The sequence below is a fragment of the Toxorhynchites rutilus genome, chromosome 3 (assembly GCF_029784135.1).
Source record: "Toxorhynchites rutilus septentrionalis strain SRP chromosome 3, ASM2978413v1, whole genome shotgun sequence".
NCBI lineage: Eukaryota > Metazoa > Arthropoda > Insecta > Diptera > Culicidae > Toxorhynchites > Toxorhynchites rutilus.
In genome coordinates this window covers 12,283,528-12,300,344 of record NC_073746.1, presented here as the reverse complement: position 1 = coordinate 12,300,344, position 16,817 = coordinate 12,283,528, and the positions used below count along the sequence as shown (strand labels likewise).

The following is a 16,817-nucleotide window of genomic DNA, read 5'->3' as shown; positions in this document are numbered from 1 at the left end:
ATCATCAGAAATTACGTTTTCTATTTCCTTTCTTATTCCAATTTCTACTTCACCTTCCGGTTCTTCAGGGGGTTCCGTATCAGAGATATTCGTTGGCGTCGTTGCGGGATCCTCCCCGCCTTCAGCCATAGTAATAAATTTCGTCAACTGTTCGATATGAACAGAATTTATTGGTAATAAAAAAAAATTAAAAAATAAATATAATAAGATAAACTTCTATTTTAGTTACAGTAGAAAATTATAGTTATTCAAACTAATTTTTATTAAATTAAATTCAAAAATGAAAAAAGTTCCAACAAATGTTCAAGTGCAATATATATGAAGATGGTCACCCTAATGCCAACGCTTGATGATTACGTAAACACCAAGCGAAACAATGGTATTTGTTATGCACAGAAAGTGAAAGAAATGATAGAAAGGAGAAAAAAAAGAAATAAACTTCTACTTGCCGCTGCGGTGTGACGTATGTGATCTGTTGAATGGATCCTCAGTGTCTCGATCGTACACCACTTATTTGGTTGAGATTCACTACGCTTGCAAGCGCGCCGGATGAAAAAAACACAATAGAATCGATGTGAAAAAAACACCTCTTTCGGATCGACTGAAGAATGCGTCCGATAAGCTTACAAGTGAGCGAACGAAATTGTTAGTTGATAAAAAAAGATGTTGATAAAAAATAAATGCTAAAAATTCTAGTATTATTATTAGTATCTCTTAAACTCCGATAAATATAGGAATTGTAGAGAATTATATTTTTCCTTTTATAAATGTTGTGTTCTGTTGGCGCAACATGTATAACATGTTGAAAGTTTGTATGATAAAAAAAAACATTTTATTAATATCACTACGTTTTATATTTATTAACCTACATGTGTTCAAATGATTTTCAACGTAACTCCTAAACATATATGTTTACCATGTTGTTGGAAATTATAAGCAAATTCATAAAATTTCATGAACATGACGGTATAACACGACAAACATATTAAAAGGGAATATTTCCTATAAAAAAAGACAATAAATTAGAAATATGTTCCAAAATATCTCGAGAATGGCTGCATTTAGAAGGAAATTTACAATGAGATTTTTTGTTTCAAATCACATCAGGAATCATAATTTGTGGCTGAAAATGATTGTTAACATACAAAAATTCGAAGTTACGAAAATTGATAAAAATTCGATGTTCCACAAAGTTCGTCAAAAATAGTTTTATTATCTTGGACTCATTTTTTAAATTTTCTACGTGACTTCTATTTTATATGAAAGTTAAAAAAAAAATCAAAAATATATATTTTGGATATTGCAAATTAAAGTTTTTTTTGTAAATAAAAACAAAGAGTACTAATTTTTTTCTTCGGTGTATATTTTTTTCATGTTTGGAAATAAATACTCTATAACTCTTTCTAAGACACTATTTCGGTAGGACTCATAACTTTTGAGATATAAATTATCAAAGATTTCTCTTACTAAAATCGATACGCCCTTTTCAAAAGTTACACTTGTGTCAAAAAAATTCCAATTGCTGTGGAAAACTCATATTTCCTTCAACCCAAACGAAATACAAACTTTCATTCGAATCAAAAATACTCATGTTTTGTCATTTGTCGATTTCATTTGGAATTGCTCGATAGAATCGTTACTGACTGAAGATGCCGAAGCCAGTGGACCCGTTTATGAGTGAAACGTCCGTGAAGAACATTCTATCATATTTATCTCCACGATATTTTTCCGAAAAGATCAGCAGAATTACACCGGATTCCGTGACCAGAGGAATTACAAAAGGACGAGAAGCAAACTTGGTTGGAGATGCCCGCAGAAAGGTGCACTTCTTGGGTAAGGTACTCATGGTATGAAGACATAACACTTGTTTGAGGAGTTAGTTGGAGTAAATTTTTGAAATTATCAATCATCAATGGATTCATGATCTGGCAACGGATAAGAAATCTGTAAGATAATTCAGAGAACCGAAGAGTAAGCGGGTGTACTCCTGCCAAGACTTCGAGATGCATCGTATGTGTCGAATGCAAACACCCTATGGCTATACGCAAGCAATGCTATTCTATCCTCTCAGCTTGAGAATATGAAACCTGACAGCTGATCGGAAGCAAAAACTACCATATTCTAAAAAATATCTTGGTTTCGAGCATACAGTTATGCTATGTTCTGATTCTTACTCCAATGAAACCACAATCGATTAATACGTGTTTATGTTATTTTATAGCTCTTTATATTTCCATGAATTATATTCAGTTGTTTACATTTAATTAATATCAGTGAAAAATTCGAATTTTTTGTGTTGGAGTATCAAAAATTACTCTATTTTGAGGAGGCTGAATTAGATGTCTATTAAAACATAATAAAGACGAAGAAAACATATTTTTTGAGTTTTTTTATTCAATCATACCCTCTTCTTCAAATAAATGCACATGAAGCCTGAAAAATACACAATGTCAACATTACAGAGAAGTTCAATTTTCGGTATGTGACACCGTGCGCGAGTATACATGTTATGATTTTGCACGCGTGTACAGCAGGGTTAAAAACAAGGTGTGATTTATAACATGTTCTAACATGTCATCAACGTTTTATTCAGCTTCATCGTTTTCGTTTTGTTGAACAGGTGTTGACGACAGCAATGAGGTGTCATTCTCAAAAGATTCGTTGTGATTTGAAGATTCGTTTTGATAACTCCTAACTCGAGAACTTCTAAATGGTCTGACCTGAATCTTGGGTCTAAATAGGTTGCAATCAGGTAATTTTGATATTCTTCTAAGTAGTTAGAACGACCTCTCTAGCGTTTAAAGATGTTCTCATACGAAGTAAGTGACACTTTCTCAAACTACCATCCCTGAAGACAGTTCTAAGTTTGTTCCCATTTTCAATAAAAATAATTGATTGCTGATTACATGTAAGTCTTACTTATGCTCGGCCAGTATTAGAATTATCTCAATGCAAAAATCAACTTGTTATAATAAAAAACCATTATCGGAAAAAACTGTTCCAAACTCCTTGTAGAAAATATTATAAAGGGTGTGTCACATCAAATTGCATCACGGAAAAAACGTTGTAGAAATTCGCCCAGTAGACCGATCCTTTTGAAAATTTTAGACAGTAAAATTACAAACTATTAAACAACTTTTGGCATTTTCTTTTAATTCATACTTCGAGCCCAAGCCCGTATGCTCGCACCTTCCTCTTTACCCGGTCCATTAGGTTCTGTACAACGTCAGGTTGTAGTTTTTTTTGAACAGAAATCCATTTTCTCTTGAAGTCCGCCTCCGATTTGACAACTTTTGGGTTCTTCCGGAGGTCCTGCTTCATAATCGCCCAATATTTCTCTATTGGGCGAAGCTCCGGCGCGTTGGGCGGGTTCATTTCCTTTGGCACGAAGGTGACCCCGTTGGCTTCGTACCACTCCAACACGTCCTTTGAATAGTGGCACGAAGCGAGATCCGGCCAGAAGATGGTCGGGCCCTCGTGCTGCTTCAATGATGGTAGTAAGCGCTTCTGTAGGCACTCCTTAAGGTAAACCTGCCTGTTTACCGTGCCGGTCATCACGAAGGGGGCGCTCCGCTTTCCGCAAGAGCAGATCGCTTGCCACACCATGTACTTTTTGGCAAACTTGGATAGTTTCTGCTTGCGAATCTCCTCCGGAACGCTGAATTTGTCCTCTGCGGAAAAGAACAACAGGCCCGGCAGCTGACGAAAGTCCGCTTTGACGTAGGTTTCGTCGTCCATTACCAGGCAATGCGGCTTCGTCAGCATTTCGGTGTACAGCTTCCGGGCTCGCGTCTTCCCCACCATGTTTTGGCTTTCGTCGCGGTTAGGAGCCTTCTGAACCTTGTATGTACGCAGGCCCTCCCGCTGCTTGGTCCGCTGGACGAATGAACTTGACAAATTCAGCTTATTGGCGACATTCCGGACCGAACTTCTCGGATCACGTCTAAACTGCTTAACTACGCGCTTGTGATCTTTTTCACTGACGGAGCATCCATTTTTGCCGTTCTTCACCTTCCGGTCGATGGTTAGGTTCTCGAAGTATCGTTTTAGTACTCTGCTGACCGTGGATTGGTCGATTCCCAGCATCTTACCGATGTCCCGATGTGACAACTCCGGATTTTCGAAATGAGTGCACAAGATTAATTCACGACGCTCTTTTTCGTTCGACGACATTTTTCCAAATTTAAGAAAAATTGACAGTGAAGCATGGCCAACGTGATCTATACACTCTTACCTGATTATAAGCGAAAGCTGAAGATATAATTCCTAAAAATTAAATTTCTACAGCGTTTTTTCCGTGATGCAATTTGATGTGACACACCCTTTACACTATTAAATGAATTATTTTTAACTAACACCTCCGTAAAACTTCATTAATTACGGTATCGCCACTGCGCAAAGCTAAATGAGATATTTATTCTAAATGAAACATTCAATAATCGTTCAAAATTTTTATTAAAAAATATATCTTACATTTAGCGCTTTATTTGCATCATGTCACATTCCGCTTTTCTTAATTTGGCACTTGCTAATAAAGGGCCGAATATCCTGCTATCAGACATCGAAACCACTATCCGTTTCATCGCTAAACAAATTATACATAAATAAGTTCAGTAGAACTTAAGATATCGTGTACGCCAGTTTAAAAAAAACTAGTTTCGAGAAAAACGCATTTGAAACTCATTGTTATGACCGTACGAGATTAAATATCGCATCACTAAAATGGCTATGATTCGGTAAATAATGGGATTTTCGAAAAGTCCTTTCTAGGGTATATTCTTGAACGGAAAAACTTCTGAAATATGAAGAATTGTTTGAATTTTTTTTTCAAATTTCTAGACCAGAATACTGCCTTAAAGTTAGTTTCGCGTCCACCTACGAAAAGAAACTCCACCGCTGAAATGTACAGGGAAACTTCGATATAACGTCACTCGATATAACGTATACCTTTTCAAATTGTAAAGTAAATTTTTTTTCAATATTTTTTTTCTGATAGAACAATGAATTATCTGTATTGTGATGCTAAACAAGTTTTGTACCTTCAATCAATCTCGATATACAGCTGGTTTTATGAATCCAGATTCTAAATGAATCAGGCTTTAATCAACAGTACGAAGGGAAACATCATGAGAAATGCTGGCTTCGTCTTCTGATTAAAGTTATTCATTAACTTGACTAAAACAGCAACACAATAATGTATTACAGACTACGTTTGTGAGTACTTTATTATGCTTCGATATAACGTACAATTCGATACAACGTACAATTTTGAAAGTGAAATGTACGTTATATCGAAGTTTACCTGTATATCCTTGTTGAAAAGCGACTCAACACCAACTCGCATATATACCGTATCCACATTTGAACCCTTCCGGGTTTCCTTTTTTCCGTTATCATTCATCTTAAAATTTATTACCGGCTGCATTCGCGCTGGCGAATTCAGTTTTTGTTCGACTCGCGCGCTCGTTAGTCATTCATCGTTTCGTCGAAACGAATGCGAGAAACCGTGTTTCGTGTTCGATGCGGAAAAGTAATTTTGCGCAATATGTAGACATGTAGGTAGCCCCCGCACGAAAAAAATCCCTGCGATCTCTGGAAAAGGGTTTGTCACAAGAAAAAAGAAACAAACGCGGCCCAGAGCACCGTTCTGAGCAACGATTTTTTCCTGACCCACCTTGTCGAAAGTGTAGTATTAACGGGAAAATGCGGCACCGAAAGGCACACATTTTTTGCTATGGAAAAATATGAGTTCGCTTGAGTTCTTAAAATGGACGAATGACCATAGCTCTGAGATGGAATGTTAAGTTGATACGTTTTTTAGGTGGCTGCCGCATGAAAAGCATCGTTAATTTTTTACATCACATCAAATTAATCACGGGAAATGTGAAATTCTTCTGCGATGAATTTCGACCGAAATGACAAAACGGTACGTTTCGGATTTTTGGTGTGGGAGGAGTCCCCGCGATTTTAAGAGAAGAAGGGGAGGACTTCTCACCGGATCTCTTATTTTCATTGTTTCTGTGACTTTTAGGACCGTTTTTTGTGCTAATTCGTCATCCAGTGAATCTTAATTCACAAAGTCGGTGGCTTCATTTCGTTTATTATGATTCTCGTTTCACCCTAACCTGAGGCGTCGTTTGCGGGTTTTTCTTTCCCGTGAAATATCTCACTTTCTCGGATGACCACGTTCGCGCTTGATGGTCGAAATTTATGACCGTTTGTAATTATACCGGAAATGATTCCTGTGCTTGACAACCTGAATTTAACAATAACGTGTCAATCCTATGGTCTGTCCATATTAAGCAATTTCATGGAAAACACTCTACCACAATTCAATAAGCCAAATTGAGTCGTCGCTCTAGAACTCGCTGATTCGCTTCCATTCATTAACTCCACCACGCTAATAGCTCGAAAACCGTCCTAATTTCCGGCCCACCCTCTCGGGAGCAACATCATGATTTGTTGCTGTAATTATGCGAATCCATTCCGCGTCGTACATCCTAAAAAAATCAATGTCAGAGCGGACATATTTTAGCGCGGCACAGACAAAGCGAGACGCGGGTAAATAATAAGAGAAAAAAAATCATCAAAGAGACTCTCATGCATAACGGTGATAATAATAATAATAATAATAATGGTATTCCACGCGAGAGCGACACAGAATGGCAGCGAGAGAGAGAGAGAGAGAGAGAGAGAGAGAGAGAGAGAGACCGAAGAGGCGAAGCTTTCAACATAACGCGGAAAGCTTTTTATTCCTTTTGCGGGTCGTTATTTATGCTATTACGGGGCGCATGGAAATACAGCTCATAAATAAAAAAAGCGAAAACGGTTTCCCACCCTTTGGGCTGGTGGCTGCGCGACTGTACATAAAGCATACCATTCGACTTTTATTTACATTTATTCCTGTTCACTTTTACATATTTTTCCGCGGTATTTCATTCTCTTCGCTTGTTTGTTTTTTTTTTTTCGTGCTGGGAAAATCGCGACGATAGTGTGCGAGAATGTGGAAAGCCGTCTGTCGAATCGAGTGCCGAACTCGGAGTCTTTCATGGGCCCATGCACTCGGTTTCGCACGTATGGAGAATGACCCTTTCGAGTTGTCTGGTTTCTTTGGGACAATTTTTCGGTATTCACATAAGTGAGAGCCGAAAAGTTCATAACTTGCTGAACCAAAATTGGGTCGAAAACAGTTTCACACAAGCGAGAAGTAGCGGTTGAACAAATGGATTAAAACCATTGGAGGTTGAAAACATTTGCAGTAGATTCTGCTAACTGGCGATCTACTGAAAACTATTTTCTCGTTTTTCTACTTTCTATTTTTTCTATTTTCTTTGTCAAATGTATATTATAAAATATCTTTGGTCTATACCTGGTACTGAACGAACATATTCCTCGTAAACTCAGTGGTATGCGAGAATCTGTTTCCAATTATTTTATCCAAAATGCTGCCGTTGAGCGGAGCATGAGAAAGCATCAGGGAGAAAAGTTCTACACATTTTCCGACTTTGTAACATGCGTTGAACAGGCTAACATAGTTGAGAACCCGATTGTAACAATTGTGGACAGTACCATTTTTTTCCAATCCAAAATACAATTGAAAACATAAGATAAACCCGTCCAGAATCATCCGATGTAAAGCAGATACAGTTTATGCGAGTATGTTTTAAGTTTTGTTACAAGATTCATTTCGATGGAGGATTTAGAAAAGTGCAGCTTTTCACCAAATCCGACATTTGCCCTTCAATCAACACTCAGTTTCAATCCATCCGAAAACGAAATGAGCATGTGAGAAAGTAAACAGCGTCAAGAAGCTTTATCGCTTGATATCTGAGGATAGAAGACATCATTGCCATCAAAAGACATTAATTCTGGTAATCAACAATTTAAACTAATTTTACAACAATTTTCTTTTGTTTTTTAAACTAATTAGTTACAATTTTTATGTGCAATATGTGATCGATCAAGGATATTTTTTTTCTTTGAGGTGAGTTTGATTTTATGAATTTAAATATTGGACGAGATTTATAAACCGAGCAAAGTACATGATTTGTAGTTCTGAAACAAATTGCTATTATAAATGTAGCACTGCATGGGGATGGACTGTTTTGGATTAAAATATTTGTCATGACGAGCTTTTCGGAAAAGTGATTTTCATTATGCTAAACGTTCATTACGGAAGATGTTTTTATGTGAAATTTGCTGACCCTGCTTGTTGTGACTGGGAGGGAATCCAAGCGGGACAATTTTTCACCAAACCAAACCAAATTTGAACTAGTATAAAGGTGCTTGCACTGTTCGGGAAAAGCGGGAGTAAAAATAAACCTAACCTTCGTTGTGCGGTGATCGAACTAGAACTGATTTTATTCTAACATGGGAGGGGGAAACTTGCATATTTTGCTCCTCTTGTGTATGTGTTGGTGACAGCGGATGCTAGCAAACGCACTGGAAATTTCCAGACACAAGTGCAGCGCGAATGCAAGGGTAGGCCATTAAGTGGGGGTAACACTGAACGCAACATAATACCGGCCACCTTGAAATTAACAATTTCAATGTCTGTCTCTAACGATCCCTAACTCTTAAGACTAACATAGATTTTATAACGTATACAGTTTGTGTAGTTCTTCTTTGTTGATTTATTGGGTGGTTCAGGGTCATTGATCTCCAGGAGGGTCCTGTTGCTGCAGGTAGTCAACATCATCATCTTCTTCGCACGATGGCAGTGGGTAGATTTTCGATACTGCTCGCTTGAAGATTCCACTAGTAGTGCGTAGAGTAGCAACACGGGTTACACCGTCTTTCCCTGGGTGGATTTCTAGCACTCGCGCCAGTGGCCATTTCAATGGGGGCGACAGTTCGTCCTTCAAGATAACAATACTGCCAATTTTGATGGAACTCTGCTTTGGGTTAACACATGTCAAGTGATTTAGTTGTCGTAGATATTCTGACCTCCATCTATGCCAGAAATGCTGCACCTTCTCTTGAATTCGCTGGTACCTATCAAGCCGATTTATAGGTACATTCCTTACGTCGGGGTCCGGTACTGATTGTGGAGAGTATCCAAGCAAAAAATGCGAAGGAGTCAGTACCGACGAATCATTGGGATCATCTGTAAGCGCTATTAGTGGGCGAGAGTTCATGCACCCTTCTATTTGGGTCAGTACAGTGGCCATATCTTCGTACGTTAGTGATGTGTTCCCAATTTGACGAACAAGATGTTTCTTCGCCACTTTCACAGCAGCTTCCCAGAGTCCACCGAAGTTGGGCGACTTAGGGGGAATAAGATGCCATTGAATATCCATTCTGGCAGTACTAGCAGCAATCAATTCAGAATCGGGACCAGGTTGCAGCATACGATACAATCGATTGAGTTCATTATTTGCACCGATGAACGTTTTTGCGTTGTCCGAATAAATGTGTTCTGGTTTTCCACGTCGCGCCACAAAGCGACGTAGAGCGGATATGAATGCCGGTGTTGTCAGATCACCGACAAGCTCGATATGTACTGCCTTGGTACTAAAGCACACGAATATTGCTATATAAGCCTTCGTAGGGGTTGTCTTGCGTTGAGTTGAACGAATGTATACTGGGCCACAGTAATCTATACCCGTACTAGAAAACGGTCGACTGGGAATAACACGAGAGCGTAGAAGTTGTCCAGTTGGTTGCTGAAATGGTTTTGGATCCACGCGAGCACAACTGTGACATTTCCTTATGATGGATTGCACAGCACGTCTTCCGTGGACGAGCCAGAAATGATCCCGAATTACTGCGAGAGTTAGATTCGTTCCTTCATGCATGAGAGACCGATGATAAGAGAGGATAAGCAGCTTGCTGAAAGGATGAAACCCGGGCAACAACATCGGATGTTTGGTTGAATATAACTCGTCTGACAGCCTCAACCAGCCACCCACGCGAATTACACCTTCAGAGTCGATGAAAGGATTCAGCAGCTTCAGATTCGATTTCCTGGATACTATAGCGGATTTTTGCAGTTCTTTCAAATCATCCCTAAAAGATTCAGCTTGGACTAATTTCACTAATGCTGTCCTAGCGCCAGTTAGCTCCTTCACTAAGGGAACTCTAGAGTAAATTCGCCCAGTTTTGATTCGAGTATTGTGCAAAAATCGAAGGCAATAGGCCGTGATGGTTATAAGCTTGTGACAGCACGAATAGCGAGTGAATATTTCATTTATCTTTGGAGATGTTGCTTCAATGGCAAGAACAATCCGTTTCCGCTCGAGGATCTCGTCTTTTGGCCTTGCAACACTTTGCATCGGCCATTGGGTCCATTTGGGTCCATGAAACCACCTCTCGTTCGTAACTAAATCTCTGGGAGATACTCCGCGGGAAACCATATCAGCAGGATTATCAGTTCCACGCCGATGTCAACGTTTAATGATGTTTCCTTCTTTGTGTCCCTGTTTCGTATCCCTCCTATCCGATCTATAAACTTTTACTTAGTCGCGGCAATACATACACACACTCTTTACAGATACACGGGCCAAAGGTTGTGCAGTCCACTGATGATTCAACAAAAGTCAAAGGTTGTACCGCTCATGACAACTCTACACGAGCTGATGATTGCGCCGGCTAGTGACCATTCTATCCTGGATTCCTCGAGAAGACGCACCACGCTAGATATGGGGTACAGACTAGGGGGGCGTTGCTGATTAATGGTCAGCTGCATCCCAATAGGAAGTATCCCGTGTCGGGCACAGGTACAGATCATTGAAGACAGCAACATCACAATTACGAAAACATTTGTAATACTAACCTCGAGCCAACCGCGAGTAATCGGTTACATATTACTAACATAGTTATAAGGCAAACATTGTCGAAATATTGAACTCCCGGCCCCGTCAGGTTGACGCCATATGAGCCTTAATAAAAATATATATTTTGGATAAAAAAAAAAATCAGTTCCAGCAACGTGCAGCCACCTACATCCATGGGTTATCGATTGTATTTCCGATGTCCGGTTTGCTACGAAAGTTTCCCAATTGTGGGGAGAGGACTTCAACCATTCCAAAACCACTGTGGAGTCGGACCTGAATACAGTGGAAGTGAAAACCATGTTAATTGCTGCAGCTATTCTTTCATATAAACGAGCAGCCAGTAGAGCACCACATAATTCCAATCTGGGTAGTGTTATACGCTTCAGAGGAGCTACGCGCGATTTTGAAGCAAGCAAACTAATTTTAACTTTCCCATCTGGAGTCTCTGATCGGGCGTAGATACAGGCTCCAAAGGCTGCTTCCGAGGCGTCAGAAAAGCAGTGTAACTCTACGCCGATGAATCCGTGAATGAAAGTGAATCGATCGATGTGCAACGTAACAAGACTTGAAAGTTGTTCACAAAATACCAGCCACCTTTGCTCAATTTCATTTGGGACCGGGTCATCCCAATCCAGGGACATGCTCCATATTTGTTGCATCATTACCTTGGCTAATATTACAACCGGTGCTATCAGTCCGAGTGGATCATACAACTGAGCTATTCGCGAAAGAATATTCCGTTTCGTCGTTGGTTTGATACCTGTCTCCAAATTTATGTCGTAGCGGAAGCGATCTGTGGCAGGCTCCCAGCAAATACCTAACTTTTTAATCGTTTTTTTCAGGATCGAATTTCAACAGCGCTTGTGTTGCAAGTAGTTCTGCGGGTAGACCGGCTAAAACATCAGTTGAATTCGAACACCATTTACGCAAGCGAAATCCTCCCTTTGTCATGATTTCATCCAACTCGTGACGTAGTTGAATCGCCCGTTCTACCGAATCCTCTCCTCGAATGAAGTCATCCACGTAGAAATCATTACAAATTGCGAGGCTACCGAGGGGGTACTCCTTTCCCTCATCCTCGGCCAGCTGATGTAGCGTTCTGGTTGCCAAAAACGAAGATGATGAAATACCATATGTAACTGTGCTTAATTCGTATGTCCTAACAGGTTCAGAAGAATCGATGCGCCAAAGGATACGTTGCAAACAGCGTTCGTCAGGTGAAATGAGTATTTGGCGGTACATCTTCTCGATGTCCGCCACCAACGCCACGGGATATTTCCGGAATCGAAGTATAATATCTAAGAGCTCATCCTGAATTACTGGGCTAACGAGGAGGGTATCATTCAAGGAGTGTCCACTGCTCATTTTTGCCGAACCATCGAAAACAACACGGACCTTTGTAGTGCTGCTTTTATCGTTGAAAACAGGGTGGTGTGGCAAATAACAAGTAGCTCTAGCGTCATCAACCGTCTCTTCAACTGCTTGCATATGCCCTAACGATATGTACTCCTGCATGAAAGCATTATACTGCAAACGCAGATCGGGATTTTTCTCCAATTTCCTTTCTAGTGACTCGAAACGTCGAAGAGCACTGAATTTAGACTCACCAAACATTTGTTGAAATTCCACGTACTTCGGATAACGGACGATATAGCGTCCTTCACTGTTCCGGATAGTTGAAGTTTGATAAAATTCCTCACACTGTTGATTATTTCGTGATGGTCGAGGGCTATGAACGTCTTCGATTAGCCAAAATCGTTCCAGTTTTTCATCTAGGGATTCCATGGTTGTAGCAGAGCAGATGACACTCGGATTAGATGTGTCGATGTCCGCCATGCCAGAAACTACCCAACCAAAATCACTTTCGATAAGCGATGGTAGTTTATCCCCAAGATTAATTCGTCCATTCTTTAAAAATTTATAGTAGTGTTCCGCTCCTATTATTATGTCAACTTCGCAACTTCGATTAAAATCAGGATCAGCCAATTCCAGATTCCTCGGAATTTCCCAATGATCGATGGAAACAGTTGCAGACGGGAGATTTCTTGTTACCTTGTTCACCACCAAAAAATCGATTGACAATGACACCTCATGTACTCGAGAGCGCACATCCGTGGTAACAGAATGCTTCACACGCGTAGCAGCTTTATCAACACCGCAGATTTCTATGTTGACCTTCTTCCCCGCCAGGCGCAGGGTTTGACGTAGTTTCTCGCTCATTAAATTGGCTTGTGATGCACAATCTAACAAAGCCCGTGCAAGATGCTCCTTGCCAAAAGTATCCACCACAATAACAACCACAGTGGAGAGAAATACGGTGGCATTCCGTGTAGCAGCATTCACTTGAAACATAGGCACTTCAAAGTTTTCACATGGAAACATGGCAACCGAACAATTTGTTGGAATCACACTGAATGAATTTTCATTGGGCGAAGAATTCGAATTCACCTGCTGGCTGTGGGATGAAGGCGCAAATCCAGGATGTACCAATGTGTGGTGACGTTTGTTGCATACTCTGCAGCTGTATTTCGACTGGCAGCGACGTGCAAAGTGATCGCTCCTGAAGCAGTTGCTACACACCTTTTTTGTGTTTACCAATTCCAGTTTGTCCTTTAGTGGCATCTTGTCGAAGATGGTGCATTTTAATAGGGAGTGCTTTTGAGAGCAAGCAATACATTCAGGATAAGTTTTTTCAGTAGTCGCATGAAAAACTGTCCGTGATTGTGCAGGCTTCTATGTCGGTTGCTGATGTTTGTCGAAGGAGGGATGCTGATAATTCGCCGATAGTGATTCTAAGACTCTTGCTCTGCGCTGTAAGAATTCCACCATTTTCGTGTACGTATGGTTTCCCTCCATAGAAGCGAAATCTTCCCAAGCCTTTAGTGTGATACCATCTGAACGGGAAGTCATCAGCTCCACCAGCATAGAGCTCCAATGCTGAACAGGTTCACCGAGCTGCTGCAAGACTTTGATGTGCCGTTCGAAACAATCAAAAAGCACGCGAAGATCAGCTGCTGACTCTTTCTTAACGCGAGGGCACTCGAATAGTGCCTGAATGTGTTTTTTACGGAGGATGTATTTGTTTGAATATCGGCTACAGAGAAGTTCCCATGCAATGACGTAATTATCTGCGGTGACGGAGAGCGTCTCTATAAGTTTCGCTGGTTCCTCTCCGAGAGCTGCGCGAAGATAATGCAGTTTTTGCACCGACGTTAGCTCCGTGGATGTGTGAATGAGCGCTTGAAATGTGTCGTGGAATGATAGCCAGTCGTCAAATTTTCCATTGAACTCTGGCAACTTTATGGTTGGTAATTTGATTCCAGTCGAACCAGATTGTGTGCTAGGGCGTGAACTGGAAGAGGATTGCTCGGTTACCACTGGCAATTTCCCCATTAAAGCTGCTTTGGTGCGAAAGTATTGCTCCTCGAATTTCGCACGCATGTCCAAATTAATTTTGACGAATTCATCCGCGTCGTCTAATTCTGCAAATTCGATTTCAAGCGTTTCGAAAGTCTCCATGTAATGCTCCAATCGGTCCAATCGAAGCTTCACTTCACCAAAATGTTGCTGAGGATCATAATTCATCACGAAATCCTCGATGCGATCCACTGCGGCCATGACATTTCTCCTTGCAGCTTCAATTTTTCGCATTTTCTTCTCCTTCCGCTCCGCCATGATGTGCACCCGATGACGAACGATGCAGCCGATGTGACGCTGTGGGGTCGAAAAAGATTCCGGGAGCACCAAAAAACCGACAGTAATTTTATTGGAATGGTACTCACCTGGTACCTATTCGCAATAGGCCTTGTATTTTCTAAAATACGTAAATCTCACCAAACAGGATCTGGAATTTTCCAGATTTATAGTCTATTTTTCGAAACACTTTCGGGGCCAATATGCTTGGATCCTGGTCACGGCACCAATGTTGTGACTGGGAGGGAATCCAAGCGGGACAATTTTTCACCAAACCAAACCAAATTTGAACTAGTACAAAGGTGCTTGCACTGTTCGGGAAAAGCGGGAGTAAAAATAAACCTAACCTTCGTTGTGCGGTGATCGAACTAGAACTGATTTTATTCTAACATGGGAGGGGGAAACTTGCATATTTTTGCTCCTCTTGTGTATGTGTTGGTGACAGCGGATGCTAGCAAACGCACTAGAAATTTCCAGACGCAAGTGCAGCGCGAATACAAGGGTAGGCCATTAAGGTGAAGGTGGAAGCTAGCCATTGTAGTAGTATAGGTAAACCCACGTGTAAAAATGGGGTAATAGTGTTTGTGAGAGAAGAGCGAAGCACATGTAAATAGATCAATTCACTTATCAGACTGTGTGGCGCTTTATTGACACTGACAATACTGATTATACGCGAGCGGAACCTGAGCAAATTTATAACACATGCGAATTGGGCCTCTTTTGATATTAACAAGTTCTTCCGCATGCTGATAATTCCTTCATATTTTCCTTCGTTGGTCGTATTGTTTTCACATATTCACTTTGGAGAGCCTTAACTCTTCTCTTCGTTGGCCGAGACATTTTGATTGAATGTAGTACTTTTCCGTTTATTGTTTTTGAAAGCATAGGCAGCCGTGGCAGTGTTCCGAGCTCTGCAATACAATTTTCTTACCCAATGTTGAAGTTGCTAAAACTTACATTATAGACCGTAACGTAAAAATAATAATTGTATTGATATCAACACAATTTTATTCTATTGATTTTCATGATATGAAACGCTATGACTCAGGAATAACATTTTATTGAGTGGTTTTGATAGATGTTTCGATGATGTTGTCTGGCATCAGTGTCGATAAAATAACGATGCTTTCACCAATACAAACAAAACCATTGTCGAAGATTGAAAAATGAAAATTTAACTTTCAGAGCACTTGCTCGAGTTTTCCGACTTTGTTCACTATACAGTGCGACAGCAGATGAAAATTTAATATCTTGTGAGTAATCGATTAGAGTTTGGCTGATATTACTTCATGGGAAGTGTGCGAAAATGATCATTTTCTCCACACTGTTTCGCAAAATTATTGATTTTCGGGCGAAGGGTGAGGGAGGGAGATGAAAGAAATGAGCGCCATTGTGGCAGCCATTTGTGGCTAGCTTCCACCTTCACCTTAAGTGGGGGTAACACTGAACGCAACACTGCTAATCCTTTCTATGCTATCAGATCAAATAGAAAATCACTTCCTATCACAATCAAATCACGTCACACCATAGGGAAAATGGCGCTTGCGCCACATCACAGTGGAAATGGCGCTTGCGCCACTCCGTTTTTAGGCTTTTACAGGGTAATTTTTTCACATTTCTGTAAAACTTCGCAGTTGTTTGAAAGCATTTGGAATTCTTCATCGATCTATAACAAAAATAGGAAAATGTCAATTTTGGCGCTTGCGTCACTTCATGAGATTACGGCAGTAATGTAATCGTGCTTTTCACCTCTTTCTATAATTATCTTGGTTTCCACGATCCGTTCCCTTTCCTCTCGTGGCACTTCCAAAAACTTTCAAGATATTCCATATGGTTTGCACCATCGATCGGTATTTTCCAGAAATACTTGTTGGCCTTTAACGGTAGTTCATGGTGCACTGTTACGGACTTGTATGTTTCCGTCCAATGAACAAACCTTGTCATTACCCTGCTTGACCAATACCAATCAAATTTGAAAGGAACACTGTTTCATATTGGAGAAGAGGCAATTTATCCTCTTTAACTACCAATAATATGATAAATTGCACTCATTGATTATGAATAAAAATTCTGATGCCCTGAAGAGAGCATTGAACATCCAGCGGAATGCAATTGGCGTTGCTCGAAGCCGTCTCTTTGGGATGATTCGCAATATTCCAGCAGTTTCATTGATTTGTATTCTACCCGCAGCTCGTAATTGTGTTCACAATAGGTTTGAGTCTACTAAAAACGCAAAACATAGGAAACAGAAAAAAAACACAGTAAACAAACATCTGGTCTGTTGATCCCCCTGACGCTTTGTATACCTGGTATAGTACAACCAACTATTCAAAATTATTATAAACGCAA

The 16,817-nt window shown here is 40.3% G+C and overlaps 3 protein-coding genes across 3 annotated transcripts in view; all 3 read right to left on the bottom strand.

The window, feature by feature from the left end:
* LOC129778873 (chaoptin) overlaps nt 1-16,817 on the bottom strand; it is a 510,710-nt gene that overhangs the window by 406,941 nt on the left and 86,952 nt on the right. The window lies entirely within an intron of this gene.
* On the bottom strand, nt 8,652-10,355 carry LOC129772882 (uncharacterized). The gene has a single exon (XM_055776411.1). The coding sequence runs from the start codon at nt 10,353-10,355 to the stop codon at nt 8,652-8,654; it is 1,704 nt and encodes a 567-aa protein (XP_055632386.1).
* Nucleotides 11,601-13,397, bottom strand: LOC129772881 (uncharacterized). The gene has a single exon (XM_055776409.1). It carries the CDS (start codon nt 13,395-13,397, stop codon nt 11,601-11,603), a length of 1,797 nt encoding a protein of 598 aa, XP_055632384.1.